Below are 21,706 nucleotides of genomic sequence, written 5' to 3' on the forward strand. Positions count from 1 at the left end.
CCTTGCCCAAGGGGTCGCTTCCTACACAATATTGCGGCACGAAGAACAATCCCTGGTGTCTAGTGGGGCATTCCTGGTGCACGATCGCGACGCTGTGCGCGATCGTGCACCAGGAATGCCCTGCATTGGGACATCAGGGGAGAGGAAGCACAGTTTCCTCCCCCCCCCGATGCCTCAAGGCACCGAAAAATGGCCCCCCCACCCCACCGGAGCACAAACACTCACCTAGCTGCTGGACGCGCTGGAAACAAATGGCTTCCAGCGCGTCCAGCGCTTCCTGATGACGTCGGCGCGCGCTGTGCGCGTTGACGTCACCAGGAAGCGTGGGGGGGCCAGGGGGTGGCAGCGGAAAGTCTTCCGCTGCCACCCCTTCTAAAACGACCAGGATCGATGCCCCAGGGGGGGGAGCGCCAGCGCTCCCCCCCCCCCCACCCCCCAGGGCTGTACTGATGACGGAACGGTTCAGTCATCAGCACCGCCCAACCGATGCTGATGACGGACCCGGTCCGTCATCAGCATCGAAGGGGTTAAAGAGTCCAGAGCTGCAGTGTGCGACCATGGAGTTCACCACATTGAATTTCCTTTTTAAACAGGTAGGCTTTCGGGAGTGGGCCCATTTTTTCCCCTGTCATTTCTTGCTCGCAATTCGTTGTGCCGAGGTTAAAGTGAGAGTATTGTAATCCTTAGGTTCCCAAATTGGGATTCATTGTTTTTTTGAGGGGCAAAAAACGCGTAGTAATTTCTTACTGAGTACTTTGTTACATTTCGATAAATAAAATACATTTTTAAATGTCCTCTTGATCTGAAACCGTTCTAAAAACGAGGCAAAGAGCACTTACTTGACAAACCTGCTGGTTACTATATTTTTATTGAATATTGTTATTACTTATTGGGAGGGTGAGCCTGATTTTAGAGAGTAAAGATGCCCGTAAACTATTATAGCCATCCATGTTTGCGTGTATTTGGGCACTCCACAATCGTGGTTTTTATTGGTTCATCATGGTTTATTAGTTTGTTTTTTTACATTAACCATCTATTTCCTTTCTTTTTTCCAGAAATACGTTCTAAAGATCCAGGGTGCCCTTACCTTTATATCGTTCGGAAGGATGAGGACATATATTCCCCAATTCTGCGTAAACTCTTCAGTGAGTCACATGGGATCTTTGTCGCCCTTCAAAGGACTGAAGAAGAAACAGCTGGAAAGTCGCAAAAAAGCCAGTGAGTACCTGGCGAAATCCGAAATGTGCCTTTTCTTAACTCTGCACTGACCCCAGCAATGTGTCCCAAACATCCACAGCTCAGTCATGCAGTCACCCCTTAGTATTGCATCACAAACTTCCACAGCTCAGTCATGCAGTCACCCCTTAGTATTGCTTCACAGACTTCCACAGCTCAGTCATGCAGTCACCCCTTAGTATTGCTTCACAAACTTCCACAGCTCAGTCATGCAGTCACCCCTTAGTATTGCTTCACAAACTTCCACAGCTCAGTCATGCAGTCACCCTTAGTATTGCATCGCAAACTTCCACAGCTCAGTCATGCAGTCACCCCTTAGTATTGCTTCACAAACTTGCACAGCTCAGTCATGCAGTCACCCTTAGTATTGCATCGCAAACTTCCACAGCTCAGTCATGCTGTCACCCCTTAGTATTGCTTCACAAACTTCCACAGCTCAGTCATGCTGTCACCCTTAGTATTGCTTCACAAACTTCCAAAGCTCAGTCATGCAGTCACCCCTTAGTATTGCATTGCAAACTTCCACAGCTCAGTCATGCTGTCACCCCTTAGTATTGCTTCACAAACTTCCACAGCTCAGTCATGCAGTCACCCCTTAGTATTGCATCGCAAACTTCCACAGCTCAATCATGCTGTCACCCCTTAGTATTGCTTCACAAACTTCCACAGCTCAGTCATGCTGTCACCCTTAGTATTGCATCACAAACTTCCACAGCTCAGTCATGCTGTCACCCCTTAGTATTGCTTCACAAACTTCCACAGCTCAGTCATGCAGTCACCCCTTAGTATTGCTTCACAAACTTCCACAGCTCAGTCATGCAGTCACCCTTAGTATTGCATCAACAGTAAGTTTAGCACTGGATTAATACCTATAGCATAGATGAAGGGACTCCAGGCTCGCCTTCCCATTAGTACCACTACTCTTAGCCCAGGACTTCATATACATCCTTGCACGGCTCTGCATTGAATTTAGCACTGGATTATCACCCTAATAGAGATATTAAGTGTCTCCTCCCCTACATCACTATCTTTAACACATCTTGGCTAATTATAGCTCCTGAGCTTAATTGCCATGCACAACCTGTGCTCTCTGCAGTAACTCCAGTCCTGCATCGCCTTAGTTAGAATACTGTACTGTGATTCTAGAACAGCACATCCATGTTTAGCACAGCCTGCTGTGGATTCAGCACTGAATAACCATCTTTAGCATCGGCCAGCAGATTGGCTAGAGTGAGTAAACGCATCTGTTTTGCAATCTTAGCCTAGCGGAGGAGATGCACAAGGTAGCTTATAAGTTAGGGCCTTTTACCATTTCATTGTACAATTAATTTCTTTAACTGTACCTGTATACAAACTGTGAGCACCTGCACACAAGTTTTCTAGTTCTTCCCTGTTAAATTGTAAATATTGAAACTACTGACATTCTGCGACCACTAAATTAATGTTGTTGATGCACAAATTGCCCCTTCTTTATGCCATTAATTGTTTGTCCTTTTGACTCCATCACCGTATTTAGCAGATTCCTAAATAATTGTAGCACCTCATCACAATACTTCGCTTAGCTCAACTGTGCCTCCAATTCTGAATAGTGAATTAATTCCTTAGAACAGATGTGCAGTGACTCATTTAATCACCATTGTAATCACAGTAATGCAGTTGCCCCAGCACTGCGTGTCCCTAATTGCGCACTGATACAGTGACTCCACTACTGCATTGTCTTGTTTTCCACAGTCTTGATCCTTTTTTTGCCCCACAGTGGTGCCTCTGTTCTAATCATTGTCTACATTGTCCTGCAATGACCCATCGCTGTATTCATAAAACCTTGTAATAGCTTCCTCATTTAAGTACCATCTTTGGCACAGCTCTTAACTGACTGCCCCATTCCACACGAAACACTGCATCCCTACATCTGGCTTCGATGGGTAGCATCAACGTTTGCTTCTAACCTTGCCATTTAATGCCGTGCACAGTGGCCTCTCTCTACAAATGTTAAAAGAACCCAATACTAGTCCTCGCTGCTGATTCCTAGTATATCCCGTTTCCTAGGCAGACCATGCAACGCTGACAGTGGAACCCTCTTGTGGGACCCTTCTGGTCACTTCCACTAATGGGAAGAGTTCTAGAACCCTGCCTGGCAGTGTCTCGTTAAGGGAGTGTTGCAGGAAGCTAGGCATGTTCCAAAGTATTTTATTGCAATATTCACAATTAATGATTTGCAACTACCTAGTTATTCTATATATTTGTCGAACCTAAGACCGTGCCAGCTTCCTCACTCTTGCCAGGCGGTTTCTGTACTAGAAACTGAGCAGCCTCGAGGATTAACTGATAGTACTTTGATGTGATGCTTGGTATTCCCAAGTCTTGTTTATAGCGTCTGCTTTAGAAATCTGCTGGCCTCAAGTCTTGACTAATATTATCTGCTCTTGCCGCTTTTTTCTGGCTTCCAGTATTGGCACTGGAAACTTCCACCCTTTGAGACTTCATTGGCCGTGACTGCACTTGATGCTGTGTACCCATGTTCCTTGGCTTATAGTCTTTATCTCTGAGACGAGGCTGAAGTCTTCAGTGCAAACCTGGTACCCCTCAGATTTGGCTAGCAAATTTCTACCACCGTCGCTGGCCTTGCAGTGTCCACAAAGCTTGTTGTCTATTCCCAAGTTTTGTCTTGAATTAGATTATCAACAGTGGAAGCTTTGTTCAATTGAAGATTGGCAAGCAGTCCTATACCTAAGCAGTGTGTCGCCACACCTCCATACCACTAAGACTCGCCTATCTGTGTATGTACCGGCATCTGGTTGTCCTTTGTTTGGATAGCTAATTCTTACAGCTACTGTGTCCCTGAGACTTGCCTGGGCATGTTTGTACTGCGAGATTGCTGTCATTTAGTCCCAACTGGCTTCTGCTTAATTCAACGGATTCTTTGCTGCTGTAGATCACATGCTCTCCTATGCACACTCCTATCACCTAGTGTTGGGTCTGAACGTTTGCAAGTCATTTTTCTTCAAAGAAGTCCTCTGTCTTGAGATCTCCTGACTCTTTCTTGTTCCCACAATACACTGGGGCAAAAACTCCACCTCAGATGGTTTTTTAATGCAGTTAGATTGGGACTTTTCATTTCGAGTTCTGGGACCTTGAAACACTTCTCTGTTCCAAAGATTGAAGATCCTGATCCATCGTTGGAGGACCTAATCAAAGGTTTAACCACTTTAGATTCGAACTGACGGAGTGGTTCCAAGTCTAAAGTTAAATGAGAATAACTCTATATTTATTGTGTTGTTTCATGGTTGTTTGTGTCAACCGAATACAGATTTTATGATAACGACTGAGAGAGGAAGAGTATCAGAGAGGATAGAGAATACACCTTTCCAATTCTGCTTGAAGTGTAACCCCAAGTTTCTATGGTTGGACTGACATCAGATCTGTGACTTGTGCCTCTCTCTAGACCACTAAGAGTCCAACTGCTCAGCCCGCAGGGCATTAAAAAAGAAAGCTACCGGACAAAATGTTAATGGGCACACTTAAGTGCTGCATCAACACCCCACCAACATACTAGCCTCTGCGATGGTGAGGGCCCATCTGGTATCCTAGCTGTTCTCTCTGATAGAAGAGCAGAGCCCTGAGACCCTCCCTTCCAAGGGCTCTGATTTTGAGTAATAGCCTGCAGATATGTAGGAAACACGGGCCCATGCGAAAAACCACACCTAGAGCCGCCTTTCCACGATTTGCACCAGAAATTCGACCTTGACCTTAAAAACCGGTCCAGAGGAACTTAAGCATTGAGCACCGAGACTGCCCACAAGAGACAATGACCTTTGTGTTTGACCTCCAGCACCGAGTCTCCCTACTCTCTGAAGAAGTCTCAAGCCAAGATCTCTGAGCCTCTGCACAAGCTGAGAACCCTGAAGCTAAGACCAGCCACTCTCCAAAAGAAAATGGGCTCCATGACTGACTCAGAGGAAGCGTTCCATGCATATTTTGATGCTAGCAAACCTTCACCAGTCTTCAAGCTCACAGGTGTCAAGGTGTGTAAGATCTGTATCCACCCGTTATTGTGGAAAATTCTTGCTCACTCACCTCAATATGAGCCATAGACAGCCCCCTGGAAAAAGAGGCATCAGACTTTTACAAAGGGAATATCAAAGGAGTTGGAGTTTAATCCCTTCCCATAGAAGAGTAGAGAGCAGGCCACCAGAACTGTGCCATCCCCTCCACACACTCCTCGACCTTCACCATCCCACCATAATCTACCACTACCGTAGTCACCCCACAGACCACCACCACTGTAAGACTGTTCACTCTTTTCATACAGATTCTGATCATGAGTCATTATGACCCTAAGGATCCCTACGTTGATCCTGCACCACCATGGGATGAAGATGATCCATGGGAGGACTACACTGTAGACTCGCAGGATGATGGTAGCCTGAGCCATATCCTGGGAAGGCCTCCCCTCTGGATGATGCCACTCCCTGATACGAAAGGCAGTTGACCATGACCATGTTAAACTTCATGTGGTGGAAGTGGAGGATGACTTCATTGTGGAAACACTCTTGAAGAGGTGTGATATTTACCAATACTTAAAAGCATGACAAAATATACCCATGAAAACGTTATGGAACCCGTCAAGATTTGAGTTGTGAACTTTAGGGATGAAAAAAATTATAAAAATAGAAACCAGGCCCAGATGGCCCTCTGTGCAACAAAGTCCCACCTGACACCCTGATGTCCACAGAGCCAGGAAGAGAATATGTGCCCAAGCTACTGGGATGCCCTCCTCCTAACAAGGAGGGCAAGAAAATCTATACCTCTGGGAAGAGAGATTGCTTTGGGTGCTACGAGACAGCGCGCATTGGCAACGATGTAGGCCTCCTCTTCGCCTACAACTGTTATCATGGGGAAGCAATACCTGCCAGTGGCGTTCAACAAGAGACAGAAAGAGCTAGTACAGGAGGGCAAAATAATATCCAGTGCCAGTATTCAGTGTGTCCTACACTCAGTTGACACCACCTGTAATGAGGGCAACACAAGCTATTTTCTTCGATGTTATGCTTTGCTGAAAATATGTGGGTTTTGCCCTGCTGTCTAACAGCACCTCATTAGAGAAGCATTGGATGGGGAACATCTGTTCGGACCTCGGTCAGACAATATGCTTGAGAAAATTAAAAAAGACTTGTAAGCAACAGACGAGGCTGTGCCAAGGCTGCTGCCACAGCGGGATTCTAATAGCAGTAATGTTTCAAGGAAAGATAACTTTCGGAGGCATGCAGTTGATGTTGGTTAACTAGGCAATGGCTGATGGAAGGGTCAAGAGGGATGACTAGTCGTCCTCCCATTAACTCCCTGTCACGGGGTCCCCTACCCGGTCCCCTGCTTGGCCCCGGATCGGCTAATGGATTCTTCGTCTTATCCACAGGAGGACTACTGGCCCTTTAAGAATAGCCGCTCTGGTCATGACGAGGTTCTTGCCTCTGGACCAGCTGACTCCGTGAATCAATCAGGAGCGGGATTGGGACTTATCAGCGAGGATCCGGAAGACGCCGTGTCTCGGCTGGCAGACTCGTGGGAAGCAGCGGTTCAACGCCAGGAGAAGAAGAACGCGAGCTGGAATACCGAAGACGAGACCAAGACGACCGAAAAGGAAGACGGGACCCAGGCGGCGGAGTCCTGCACGGGAGCCGACACAGCGGGTGTAGAAGGCGCCAGGACAGAATCGGACGTGAGGCAGAGACCGGCAAAGGAGACGCCAGGAGGCCAACGATACCGCGTATCGCCCAGCCACGCAAAGGAAGACGCGTGGCTTACCCAGGTGCGTGCTCGTTTGGGTTCGCTATTCCGGGTTAAGAAGGGCGGGACCGAGTAGAGAGACGGGAGGGGAGGCCTGTCAATACTGCCTTGGTAGTGTACCGGGATATCTGTCACCGTACCTCTCGAGCACTGTGCACGGATAGACGCATTTGCTGGTGGTGGTTCTGACTGTTCCCCTCACTCCCTTTCCCCCTGCCTTCTGAGAAGCGTGACCAGTACCTAATAGCCTCGTTGTTTTCTTTGTGTTTCCCTACATGCTCTGGGACGCTCGGACCTCCGCCCCAATACCTGCCTCTGAGGACACCAAGGAAGGATCCTGGACCCTCACTGTGTTTATTGAGAACTCTAACTTTGTGTTGTACCAAAATAAAAATCGTTAAATCGACCCCCTTCAGTGTTGGCTACTTCCCTTCTTGTGACCCAAAGGTGACAAGTGGCGAGCCAGATAGGAGCATTCCATCAGAAAAATGATGGAGACCGTAATGGAAGGACAGGCCAAACTGGAGTGGGCTATTGGGAAAGCTAGCAAACAAGCAGACAGTGACAGAGCAACCTTCACTGCGGCCATACAGCAACAGGCTGACCACCTCACTAAACTGGCCGAAGGGCAAACGCAATTGCTGGCGGTTTTGGGTCAAAGCAGAGCAGCCCACCCTCCTGGAGCAGTAGTACCTCTCCAGAAGTATGTAGCAGGGGATGACCCTATTTCATTCTTCCTGAATTTCGAAAGGGCGGCACGGGCTAGTGCCTGGCCAGGGGAGAGATGGCCCTTTTACCTGGCTCCTCTCCTCACTGGAGAAGCTCAGGCTGCATACCAGTTGGCGAACAAAAACGGAACAGCTGCTTATGGACACGTGAAGCAACTAATCTTGGACAGATTGGGGGTTGATGATGAAACGCATAGAATCCGCTTTAGACAAGAAAGAGGAACCCCAAATGACGCTCCTAAAACCCTTTTCTATAAGTTGAAAGACGCAGCAGATAGGTGGTTGAAACCACAAGAGGGTAATCTGGATAATGTCATGAACAAGATCTATCTGGAACAGTTCCTTGAGGCCTTGCCTTATGGCACCCAGCGGTGGCTCAGGCAGCATGCAGGATTGACTTTAGAACACGCCATTGAAATGGCCAATTCCTATGCAAGAGCCCAAACAAGGCCGGTATTCCGTGAAACCGAGAAACCTGTTGTCAGCAAACCAACCACAAAGTCCGATAAAAAGCCCTTTAGAAACCCTAGTGAAGCTCTTCCTTTTAAGACAAGACCCCTGAAGGTAGAACCACCTGTCTTCACAGGTCCACAATGCTATGAATGCGGTGAATGGGGACATATTGCAAGGTACTGCCGAAAAAGGAAAGAAAAAGAAGAACCACCCATGGAGGTCGGGTATGCTCCTCGCGCCATCCTGTATGCACAAGAGACAGGACCAGCCTTTTATGTAAGTGTCCTAGTAGACGGTAAGAAAACCCGTGCCTTGTTGGACTCAGGGTGTCGCCACTCCGTGATAAAGAAAAGCGCCCTGAGCGATACTTCTGTGCTCTTGGACCATACCGTCCGGATAAAATGTGTACATGGAGATGTGCGTACTTATCCGTTAGCCCAGGTCACCTTAACGACCGAGAAGGGAACCCAATTACAGTGTAACTTAGGAGTAGTACCAGAAATGCCCGAATCCCTTCTTATAGGAACTGATAATAAGTGGTTCTCCTCTTTGGTGACAGAAGTTCTAGAAAAACAGGGGCGAAATGGGGTTCGGGAGGGACTGCTAGCTGAAGAACCATGGTCCACTGATTCCAATTTCCGGGCAGCACAATTAAACGACGCCTCCTTGGCAAGTGCTTGGCAGAATGCCCAAAACAACAAAGGACAGAACCCCCTTACCTACCCCTGTTTTATTGAGCAAAACGGCCTCCTATACAGGGTAGGACAGAAGCAGGCCACCCCCCAGCTGATCGTACCAACTATATTTCGTGAGCAAGTGATGTTTTATGCTCATGCACACCTTCTAGCAGGCCATTCTGGTGCGGAAAAGACCACAAACTCCATCACTGAGCATTTCTATTGGTCTGGGGTGTATGCTCAGGTCAAGAAATATTGTCAGGAATGCCATATATGTCAGAAAAGAAACCCGTACATTCCTCCCAAAGTCCCTCTTGTCCCTCTTCCGATCATAGGGAAACCATTTGAAAGAATAGGGGTAGACATCATAGGGCCCTTACCAAAGTCACATAGGGGGTACCAATACGTCATGGTGATAGTTGATTATGCGACGCGTTACCCCGAGGCGTTCCCTCTTAGGGCTACCACTACTAGTGCCATTTCGCAGAAACTGGTGGAAATGTTTGCTAGAATGGGATTCCCCAAGGATATCATAACAGACCAGGGAACACCCTTTGTGTCTAGGCTCATGAAACAAGTGTGCAAACTTCTCAATGTGAAACACCTACGTACGTCGGTATATCACCCACAAACCGACGGCCTAGTCGAAAGGTACAACGGTTTGATCAATACCACCTTGAAGAAACTATTGTCCGGAGACGGTAAACAGTGGGACCAACTGCTTCCTTTGGCCCTCTATGTACTGAGAAGCCAATTCCAAAGCAGTCTAGGAACTTCGCCATTTGAGTTACTGTTTGGGAGGAAGCCCCGGACCCTATTAGAAATAACCAGAGAGAGCTGGGAGACAACAGGGACACAAGACGCTGAAGAGTTGTTGGACTACTCCCAGCAGTTAAAGTCCAGGTTACACAAGCTACGGACATTGTCCTATGAAACATTGGAGAAAGCCCAGGGTAAACAAAAGACCTTTTACGATAAAGGAAAAAAATGGAGAGAGTTGAACTTAGGAGACTGGGCTCTGGTCCTTCTTCCTACATCTACTCACAAACTCCGAAAGGAGTGGCAAGGTCCGTTTCAAGTAGTAAGGAAAATAGGAAGGACTACATATGCTCTAAAGCTTTCTCCTACCCGAACTCAAATTTACCACATTAACATCTTAAAGAAATGGCTGGGTTCTCCTCCTAAAAATCCTGTTTCAGTGTTCTTAGCTACACCTCCTGCTCATACCATAGAGCACGCAGTAGTGAACCCCGACCTTCCCGAACCCAAGAAGGACGAACTGAAAGAATTAATGATGAAACATCCGTCCGTCTTTTCTGATCAACCAGGTCGAACTACATTAGCCGAACACCACATTCCGACCGTTCCAGGGGTGACAGTAAAACAAAAACCCTATCGAGTCCCAGAAGCCCGGCGAGCAGTAATAAAAGAGGAGGTACAGAAAATGTTAGAGGCAGGGATCATAGTGCCCTCTAAGAGCAACTGGTCCTCTCCTGTGGTACTAGTGCCAAAACCCGATGGCAGTAAAAGATTTTGTATCGACTTTAGAGCAGTGAACAAGGTATCAAAACAAGATGGGTATCCCTTACCAAGAGTCGATGAATTAATAGAACATCTCGGTGAGGCTCAATACATAACAACCATTGACCTCACCAAAGGATACTGGCAGGTGCCCCTTTCCCTAAAAGATCAGGAAAAGACCGCGTTCACTACCCCAGACGGTCTGTTTCATTTCACCGTTTTGCCCTTTGGCCTCCATGGGGCTCCTGCTACGTTCCAGCGTCTTATGGATACCGTGTTAGCCCCATACAGACAGAGAAGTGTGGCTCACTGGTTAGAGGAGGCAGACCTGGAAGCAGAGGTCAGCCCGGGACCAGGGTTCAATTCCCGGCTCGGCGGGGTCTTGAGTCCTAAAATGTCCATGGACTCGACAATTCTCGCTCTGGTGCCTACTCGATTCATGGGTTCACACTCTGCGACTCTGGGCAATAGCTTGCTTAATCTCCACAACGGCCCCTCGCGGCGGGATGCCTGGCTTTCACCTTGCGGATACCCTGCCGGGGTTATCTCACAGGGGAATACCAGGATGGGTTCCCTAAGCAAGCGCTTAGAAACCGCTCGGTGATTTGCGCTATATAAATTCCTGTACATTTACATTTACAATTTGCAGCAGCCTACTTGGATGACATTGTCATCCATAGTCCAGATTGGCAGACCCATCTGCAGCATTTAGAACAGATCCTGGGGGCCTTGGAAAAGGCCGGATTACATCTAAACTCAAAGAAATCACGCTTTGCCTTTTCCCAAGTTAAATACCTAGGGTATGTCTTGGGGAACAACCAATTGTACCCCCAACAAGAGAAGGTCAAAGCCATTCAAAGTCAAGGTTTCCCCAAAAATAGGAGGGATCTCAGAGCCTTCCTTGGCCTAGTCGGCTATTACCGACTGTTTATCCCGCACTTTGCCTCCCTCTCAGCGCCTTTGACTGATATGTTGAAGAAAACAGCCACTTCCGGCCAGTTCAAACAACCCTCCCCTACAGTTCAAAAGGCTTTTCAGGCACTAAAAGATGTTCTCTCCTCGTCTCCAGTCCTCATTACACCTGACTTTGACAAACCTTTTTTCCTCCAGACCGATGCTTCAGGGGTTGGGTTAGGTGCAGTGTTGTCCCAGGTAGATCAGGATGGGAGGGAACGGCCTATTCTGTACTTAAGTAGGAAACTTTTCCCTAGGGAGACTGCCTATCCCACGATAGAAAAGGAGTGCCTGGCGGTGAAATGGAGCATTGAAAAACTTCACTACTATCTAGATGGCCGTCATTTTACCCTATTCTCGGACCATGCCCCTTTGCAATGGCTACAACGAAATAAGGGCCACAACGAACGCATCCTACGTTGGTTCTTGTCCTTGCAACCCTATGATTTTGAGGTGTGTCATCGTAAAGGTTCTGCTCAGACAAATGCTGACTATTTGTCCCGTTATCCACTTTCCCCCGAACGGGAAAAGTCTAGGGGGGAGATTTGTCACGGGGTCCCCTACCCGGTCCCCTGCTTGGCCCCGGATCGGCTAATGGATTCTTCGTCTTATCCACAGGAGGACTACTGGCCCTTTAAGAATAGCCGCTCTGGTCATGACGAGGTTCTTGCCTCTGGACCAGCTGACTCCGTGAACCAATCAGGAGCGGGATTGGGACTTATCAGCGAGGATCCGGAAGACGCCGTGTCTCGGCTGGCAGACTCGTGGGAAGCAGCGGTTCAACGCCAGGAGAAGAAGAACGTGAGCTGGAATACCGAAGACGAGACCAAGACGACCGAAAAGGAAGACGGGACCCAGGCGGCGGAGTCCTGCACGGGAGCCGACACAGCGGGTGTAGAAGGCGCCAGGACAGAATCGGACGTGAGGCAGAGACCGGCAAAGGAGACGCCAGGAGGCCAACGATACCGCGTATCGCCCAGCCACGCAAAGGAAGACGCGTGGCTTACCCAGGTGCGTGCTCGTTTGGGTTCGCTATTCCGGGTTGAGAAGGGCGGGACCGAGTAGAGAGACGGGAGGGGAGGCCTGTCAATACTGCCTTGGTAGTGTACCGGGATATCTGTCACCGTACATCTCGAGCACTGTGCACGGATAGACGCATTTGCTGGTGGTGGTTCTGACTGTTCCCCTCACTCCCTTTCCCCCTGCCTTCTGAGAAGCGTGACCAGTACCTAATAGCCTCGTTGTTTTCTTTGTGTTTCCCTACATGCTCTGGGACGCTCGGACCTCCGCCCCAATACCTGCCTCTGAGGACACCAAGGAAGGATCCTGGACCCTCACTGTGTTTATTGAGAACTCTAACTTTGTGTTGTACCGAAATAAAAACCGTTAAATCGACCCCCTTCAGTGTTGGCTACTTCCCTTCTTGTGACCCAAAGGTGACACTCCCCTATACCGCCATGTCTTTTGAGGGTAGAATAAGGATATTCTTTCCAAAGTAGGAGCAATAACTGCAGACAAGTAGGTCCTATCAATCGTCTGAGGGATACTGTTTAGAGTTCCACACTACCAAACATACCACTTTAGAGCACGCAATCCAGAATACCAGCAACCATTGCGGGAGGAAGTGCAAGAACTTTCAAGCAAAGGTTTTTCCCACACCACTGAAGTCAAGGAGTTTACTCCTTTTGCTTTCTCATTCTCGAAAAGGACAGTATCCTGAGGTGTATTCTTGACTCCGGCCACTAATGGATACTTTCTGTTGTAGCACTTCAAAAGGACAGCCTTGCAGGATTCCATCCCTCTGCTCAGCGACAGAGACCACACGGTGACCCTTTACCTCCTGGATGTCTTTCACACTCCATGGATCCTGAACATTTTCCGCTACCTATGCTTTTTTGTTAGATGGAAAACACTGCCAATTTGTATGTTTTGACTTTGGGGTCTCCACAGCCCTGAGGTTGTTGACCAAATGCCTAGCGGTGATGACCTCACATTTGTTCTGCAATGTTGTTCATGTCTTCGCATACCAGTGTGATTGGCTAATAAAGTAGCAGCCGACAGCGGTGCCTAATGCACACTCGGGGAGCAGTGTCTCTATTACAGAGATTAGGGCTCAGAGTCAGTACAAAAAAGATTTATCTAGAGCCTCAGCACATCCATCCGTTTCTGTGAGCTGTTTTTAACTCCTTCACAGGCAAAGCCTACTCTAACCGTGAGAGGATGATGGCATTCGAAAGCTGCAACTCATTTTTCAGACACCACATACTGTAACTGAACAGTAATAAAACTGTTTGGGATGTTGGCTACATGTCTAGCTATAGTATCTCACACAAGATTGCACATGCGACAACTGCAAAAGTGCTTATTTTAATTATTTTATTTGTTTTATATTATGCCGATTTAGGCAAAAGAAGCATTACACTCATTACACAAAAAATATTAAAATAAAGAATTCACAAGGATACATGTCTTAAGTGATACAGAACATGATCTGCTAAAACATTTGGACAACGGGTCAACAGTGTATGGCTAATAGTCCTACGAAAGTCAGAACAAGTAAAGATTAGAGAGCATTGCCTAAAAATTATATAAAATTCAGACTACTAAAATATCTGCTCTTTCGGTCAAAAGTACAGAATGTATCCTCTATTTATTTTTAACAAGGAGCAGCAATAACCAAATTCCGTAGTAATACCAAAATTATTTTTGGTAAAATGTATTATGCAATTTTCATGTGAAGTGTTTTTAAACAAGAGCCGCAAAACCAAAATTCAATAGTAATAGAGAAAAGGGTTTCTATTAAAGTGCACAGTGCGATTTATATTTGATTTGATATTACATTAACTTCTCTATACATGTCTCTGCGAGTCTTCTTTGAAATATCAATTCATTAGTCTGACTTTTCCCTCAGTTCAACCAGTAGATAGAATTGGAAGTAAAAATATTCAATGATAGTATAAAAAGACTTTTGTTTAAAATGCCTAATGCTAATTTCTCATGTCCAGTTTGTGTGTCACTTTCCCAAGTTTAACATAACAGGGGTACATTGTGATGTGGGGGCCACAGATGTTAACTGTAGGAAGACAGTAATCAGAGACTGGAAGCAAGTTGGAAAGTGACGAGGTTTATTTGTCACAAAAGCTCATGTTGAAATCCAGTGTGAGAGTGACCATGCATAAAACAGTCTTTAGAATGGCAAGGCTCCCCCACTTTGAAAGATAACATTCTTCCTTATCAACCTACAACACATGACTGTCACGAGCTGTGACCAGACAATCACCACGCTCGTGACAGCTCGTGTAACAGAACAGTACCCAACACACCTTCCGCCCTTAAAACAAAAACAAAAAAACAAACAACAACAAAAAAAAACAAGATTAACATCGTAGAACTAATTCATAACAAAATCTCTAAACCTAGAAGGAAGACGATGCGAACGAACACTTCTAGTGTTACCAGAATTGTTGTCAGCTTCTGTATTATTACTATGTTCAGTGTGTTCTCCAACATCCAAAAACACATTACTGTAACAATCATTTTGAAACGAGGTAGGCCCAGAAAAAACCGAAACTCTATTGAAATTCCAAACCGAACCACCATCAACCCTAACGGCATTCTTGAAAACTTCAATCACTTTTTTAGGGTTTGACCACACAGGAAAACCTTTACTAACACCCTCTTTTTTTTTTTTTATTCGGACGTAGTCACCCATCTTTATCAAACCACTGGATGCAGGACCAATCTTCCTTTCCATGGAAAGTCTCATCTTTTCTTTATATAACTCAACTCTGCGGCGAACAGCCTCAAAATCAACCTTCAAAAACTCATCGGATCCACTCACATTCTTTTCAACCACCAAGGTGCTAACCTGGTACTAGGTTTACGTCCTCTTAAAAGCTCAAAAGGGCTAACCAAGGTTACAGAATTAGGAGAAGTCCTATACGCCAAAAGCATGGATTGTAATGCAATCCTCCAATTCAAACCACCTTTAACGGAGAGTTGGATGGCTTCTTTGATCACGCGGTTGAAGCGTTCAACCTGGCCATTGGCTTCAGGATGGAAAACTGCAATTCTCCTATGAACAATACCACACTTAATCATAAAACTCTCCATTTCCTTGCTGACGAATTGAGGACCATTGTCAGTCACAATCTCTTGGGGAATCCCTTCTCTGCAAAAAACTTCATCCAAGAATTCAATCACCCTCTGAGAAGTAACATCCTTAACCATTTTAACCTCCGGCCATTTAGAGTAGTAATCAATCAGGACAATTCCAAAAGTCTCTTGCTTAGACAAACAACTAAAAGGACCAATGATGTCTAAGCCCAGTTTACTCCACGGGCCATTGGGATAATCAACAGGTTGTGGTTCAGGACGTAAGGCTACAGCTGTTTTGTCACTGTGTGAACAATATACACAAGAACGTACAAAATGGTCTACGCAAGAATCAATACCTGACCACCAAAATGTTTCTTTCACTCGTCTTCTGGTAAAAGATATCCCTAAATGCCCCTCATGAGCAATTTTGAGGATAATATCTCTAAAAGAAAAAGGTGGAACAATTTTGTCTCCCCTTAAAATCAAACCATTCTCCTCTGCAAGCTCCTCCTGAATTTTATAGAAACCCATCATATCACCAGACAACTTCCTTGGTTCAGGCCAACCTTGTACTAGATACTTCTTGACACTACACAACTCCACATCTTTACTCATCTCCATTACCCAACTTTTTTCTTGCAAAAATGACCGATCTTTATCCGCCAAATCGACATCATTAAAAGTAAAAGCCACTTCACAATCATCTTCTAAGACTCCACAAGGAACCTCACAAGGAGAAACCAGTCTGGACATGCAATCTGCATGTACATTTACTTTACCCTGAACATACTCAATTTGATACTGAAAAGATTGTAGTCTAGATGCTAGTCTTGCAAGACGCGCTGACATTGTTCTGCCACCGCCTGGAGACATGAGAAAAATCAAAGCCTTGTGATCAGTTTTTATGATAAACCTTGTACCTCACAAAAACGGTCTAAAGTGTTCAGCTCCCCAGACACACGCCAATAATTCCCTCTCTATGACCGAATAGTTTCTTTCCGCGTCCCTCAAGGCTCTTGATGCGTAAGCAACAATCCACTCTTTCTCATTATCCCTCTGCAAAAGAACACCACCCAAACCAGAACTGCTAGCATCCACCATGACTATGCATTTGGCACCACACACAAAAGGCTTGAGACATGGTGCATTCACAATAAACTTTTTCAATTTCTTAAAGACTTCAGTCATCTCCTCAGTCCAAACAAACCTAGCATTCTTCTTCAACACACCTCTGAAAGGATCCACTTTTGAAGCAAAATTTGGTATAAATTTTGAATAAAATTCAGTGAGTCCCAAAAACGCCACGAGCTGTTATCTGGAGGAAGGCACAGGAGCTTTAACAATGCTTTCAACATGATTATGTTTAGGTTTAATCCCGATGCCACTAATGGTATGCCCTAAATACTCAACCTCTTTTTGCCCAAACTTGCACTTATCAAGACGTAAAGTAAGTCCTTTCTTTGACAAAGCAGCAATCACACCCTGAACGTTTTTATCATGCTACTCATTGTCCTTGCCAAAAACAAGTATGTCATCCTGAAATGCTACAGCGCCATTTAACCCTTCCAAAGTGTCTCTCATAAGCCTTTGAAACACTGAGGCGGCACTCGCCAAACCAAATGGCATACGGCAAAATCTGTAAAGACCCTCTGGCGTAATGAAAGCGGTCATGTTTTTTTTTTTCACAACAAGTTTTATTTGTAGGATCGAGCAAGGAAAGCATGTGGCTCCCCACAATCAGGAGAACACCACCAATCATTGTGATACAGTTACATCAAAGGACCAAATGTCCAACTAAGTTGTAAAGAGAAAGCAAGTATAAAGAATACAGCAATACTCTCTCCTACCCCTATGAACCCCAACTACCCAACCCTCCCACTTCCACCCCTGTGTCCCACCCTACCCCCGTGCACGTGTGTATTGAAAACCTCGGTACGTAATCATGATATGATACTTGTGGCGTAATGCAAGGACTTGCAGAGTGCGGGGGATTACAGATCTTCCTCCAGTTCTGCCGGAGGATCCAGAGTCAACCCCCTATATTCAGCCCACCTCTTCCATATCTTGAAGTGTTTGCGGGGGCATCCTCGTGCTGCAAAAATCGGACGTTCCAGGCCCATGCAAAAGTCCATTCCAGCCCTCCAAGCACACAGGGGGGGGGGCCCTCACATCCTTCCAAGCCCGGGCTAAATCTCTTTTGGCCACTACTAGTCCCAGGAGCAGCAGGTGACGTTTATATATGTTTCCCCCAACCCCCTCTAAGATGTGGAGTAAGCCCAGACGATGAGTGCGAGGGAGAATCCAATGCAGTACCTCAGACAGGCAATCCCACACACCTCTCCAGAAGCCCACCAGCCTAGGGCACGACCACATCGTATGGAGCAAAGTGCCCACCTCATTTCCGCAGCGCAAACATTCCGGGGATCCAATCAAGCCAGCCTTCCACAGTCGCTCACGGGTGAAGTAGGCCCTATGGAGAATTTTGAATTGTATCAAACGGAACCGTATAGCAATGGCCGACCCCTTAGGGGACTCCAGAGCCTCCCTCCAGTCATCTTCATCGAGGGGGCCAACATCAGTTTCCCAAGACGTCTTCAGCGGAAGAAGGGTGGAGGAGCAATGAGTGACTAAAGTCTGATAGATGCGAGAAACTTTTTTATCCCCCAGATCTCCCATAAAGACTTTTGCCTCGATGGGACTAAACTCGGGAAGCAAATCTATGTTGGCAATGCTGGGCATGAGTGCATGTCGGAGTTGTAGGTACCGAAAGAATTGGGACTGGGGCATATCAAATTCGATGCTGAGTGCCTGAAAGGACTTGAGCGTCGTTCCGGACATCACGTGTCCCAGCTGTGAAATCCCGATCGCATCCCAGCCGTCAAATCCTGACAGGGCCGACAATGCGGGTAACAGGCCATTGTGCCATAGCGGTGTCTCAGCGGTCAGTTGACCCCACCAGCCCATGCGGCGCAAGGTCTGTCTCCAGACAGCAAAAACGAGTCTCGTGACCCTCGGCAGCTTCCGGCGCAAGCTGGCCGAGTAGAGGACTGTATGGAGCGTATTGTCGCCCATCAATGTGCGTTCCAGGGCATAGGCTGGATCTCTGCTGTCGCCGTACCACCATTCGTTCAGGATAAGCAGATGAGCGGCTTGGTAATAAGACAGTAAATCCGAGGTGGCCAGGCCTCCACAGTAGGTGGACAAGAAGCACGTACGTAGTGCTACTCTGGCCGTCCCCCCAGCCCATAGAAAGCGGCCCAAGATTGAATTAACCTGTCGAAACCACTGGGGCGCAATTGGATAGGGATGATTCTGCAATTGGTAGAGAAGACGCGGGAGTGCAACCATTTTAAAAATTGCGGATCTGCCAAAGAGAGAGAGGGGCATTCGAGACCAAGCCTTGACATCCGTCTGAACTCTGTCCCAAACGGGCACTATGTTGCGTTCCCAGGCAACGTTCACCGACTGCGACAGGAACACCCCTAGGTATTTCAGGCCATGCGTGGCTACCTGTAGCCCCGACGTCCAGGGATCCGTTAATGCGTCGCCATTCAGCATCCAGAGGGTAGATTTACGCAAATTCAAATACAGGCCCGAGACTTCCCCAAAGATTCGCATGATGTCCAGTACACGCGGCCCCGAGCGCTGCAAGTCGGTAAGAAAGAAAAGGACATCATCCGCGTAAAGTGCGATCCTATCCGATAAGCTGTTGTTCCACACAAATCCCCGCATTTGCGCATCAATGCGCACCCAGGCAGCCAACGGCTCCATAAGTAGAGCGAATAAATAGGGGGAGAGTGGGCATCCCTGTCGGGTCCCTCGTCCAATTTAGAACGTCTCCGACACCGCCCCTGCAACCCGGACCGAGGCCGTATTATCTGTGTATAGTAGCCTGATATAGGACAGGAAAACCGGGCCTAGGTTTAGGCGGGGCAAAAGAGCAAAAAGGTACGTCCAACTGACGGAATCAAAGGCTTTGTTAATATCAGCTAGCAACAGAGCCGCCTGCTCTCCTGTGGCGCCCATGGCGTCAATCGCCGCCTGTGCGCGTCTGATGTTATGCCTCGTCGCTCTGTGAGGCATGAACCCGGCCTGGTCCTGATGCACCAGGTCTGTTATATACGGGGACAAACGATTCGCTAGGGCCTTAGCCAGAACCTTAGCCTCAATATTAAGTAATGAAATGGGGCGATACGAGTCGTTCCTCTCTGGGGGTCTACCTGGTTTCTGAAAAACGACGATCTCGGCATGGCGCCAGTCTCGGGGTAGTGTGCCCTGTTCACGCGCCGTCTCAAGCGCCCGGTGATAATGGGACCCCAGCTGTACATGAAACTTCTTATAAAACTCACTCGGGTAGCCACTTGGGCCAGGGACCTTTCCAGTATTAAGCTGTCCCAGGGCATCCCCCAACTCCTCAGCCGTAAGGGGCGCATCGAGGGCCTTCCTAGTTTCATCCGACACCTTCTTGGGGGGCATGTCTTCAATAAATTTAGTCATCTCGTCCGCTGATAGGCGATCGCATGGGGCGTACTGAGTAGCGAAGTATGCGGCAAAGCTGGCCGCCAGTTCGCTTGGATCAGTAAGGACTGCACCGTCGTCGGACGTGAGTCCTGGCAGTGTAAGCGGCTGGAGATGACGCTGACAGAGTCTATGAAGCATCGTACATGACTTGTCCCCCCATTGGTATATTCTACTGCGTGTGGCTAACCATGCCTGTTTTGCTTCATCAAGTAGGACTGATGCATAGGTCTGCTGAGCCTGAAGAAGGAGTCGCAACCCGGCTTAATCACCCCCCTCGCGGTTTCGTTCTTCCAAGGTTTCCACCCGCGCGGCCGCTTCCACGATCATTTCCCGCTGCTGCCGACGGGCCGCAGCACACCACGCAATGTCCACACCCCGGATAGTGGGTTTCATGGCCTCCCACACTACCCCGGCGTCAATGTCCCCTACTAGGTTTTCCCGCCAATACAGATCTAACGCTTCACGCAAGTGCGTCACATAGGCAGGCTGCTGGAGATGCCACGAGGACATCCTCCACCTAAACGGCTGGCGGTGTCGACGGAGTTCCACCCTAATCGAAACCGGGGAGTGATCGGACAGGCCTCTAGGCAGGATGTCAGCACTTTTCACTCTACACAAGCAGTCGCCTGGCACAAACACACAGTCCAATCTGGAATAGGAGCCATGCACTGCAGAGACATACGTATACTCGCGTGTTGCAGGGTGCATATGTCTCCAGGTATCCGACCAGCCCAGTCCCTCAACCATAGCATGCAGTCGGGTGTGGGAGGGGGGAGGGGTAGACTCAATCACATCCCGGTGCCGCCGGCGATCCACACTCACGTCCATCACATCATTCCCGTCACCGCCAATCACAGCCAGGGACTCGGGGATGTCCTCCCACACCGTGAATAGTTTCTCAGCTAGGGCCCATTGCAGTGGAGGGGGGGCATAGACACTCCCAAAGACCACAGATTCAGTGCCCACCATGCCCTTGACAAAGATATAGCGACCCTGCGGGTCAACCCACTGCTTCTCATGAACATAGGCCACTCGGCGATGAATCAAAATGGCCACTCCCCTGGATCCCCCGGGAAAAACCGGCATGATATACCTGGTGGTAGCCGAACCTCTGTAGACCAAGCACTTTCGAGCCCATCATGTGGGTTTCCTGGAGCAAGAAAACATCAGCACTCTCATTTTTCCCCCAACGCAACACCGCCCCACGCTTGATTTTGTCGAGCATTCCCCTGACATTCCACGTGATCACCCGCAGAGACGCCTCGGGGAGTCTATGAGTTGTTTCAGCCATAATCAAGTGGGAGACATCTCGCAGAACGTCCTCGCCATTGCCACTCATCGCACACAGTAACAAACACTATAGCAAGACACACGTGCAGTCCCACCCCTCCACCCCAGACCCTCAGAATAACACAACGAGCAACTCTCGTCTTACCCCGAACCCCAACACCAACTGTCAACAGAATGTCGTCATTGTCTTGAACAGGTCTCGGCCCCAACTCAGAAGCCCTGCTCCCGACCCCCCACACCCCCCCTCCACTCCCCCTATACCTCAAGAAACTATGAAGTACCTGTCGCGGCATGGGAAGCCCCGAGCCCAAAACCGAGGACCCTGAGCCAGCCATGCCAATGGATCCCAACTTCCCAGAAAACAGTAACCTCAGCCCTCCCCTCCCAGGACCTCCCACATCCGTAGGAGAGCAGTAGCCCCTAATGTGTAGTCCCCGCACCCCA

General features: G+C 47.9%; 1 protein-coding gene across 1 annotated transcript in view; it reads left to right on the forward strand.

Moving 5' to 3' along the window:
• NUP85 (nucleoporin 85) overlaps positions 1-21,706 on the forward strand; it is a 394,523-nt gene that overhangs the window by 149,978 nt on the left and 222,839 nt on the right. Inside the window, exon 3 of the mRNA XM_078654507.1 lies at positions 1,056-1,218. Within this exon, the coding sequence (XP_078510633.1) occupies positions 1,056-1,218 (163 nt within the window). The remainder of the gene's footprint in view (positions 1-1,055; positions 1,219-21,706) is intronic.

This window comes from Lissotriton helveticus, chromosome 7, assembly GCF_964261635.1.
Source record: "Lissotriton helveticus chromosome 7, aLisHel1.1, whole genome shotgun sequence".
Taxonomy (NCBI): domain Eukaryota; kingdom Metazoa; phylum Chordata; class Amphibia; order Caudata; family Salamandridae; genus Lissotriton; species Lissotriton helveticus.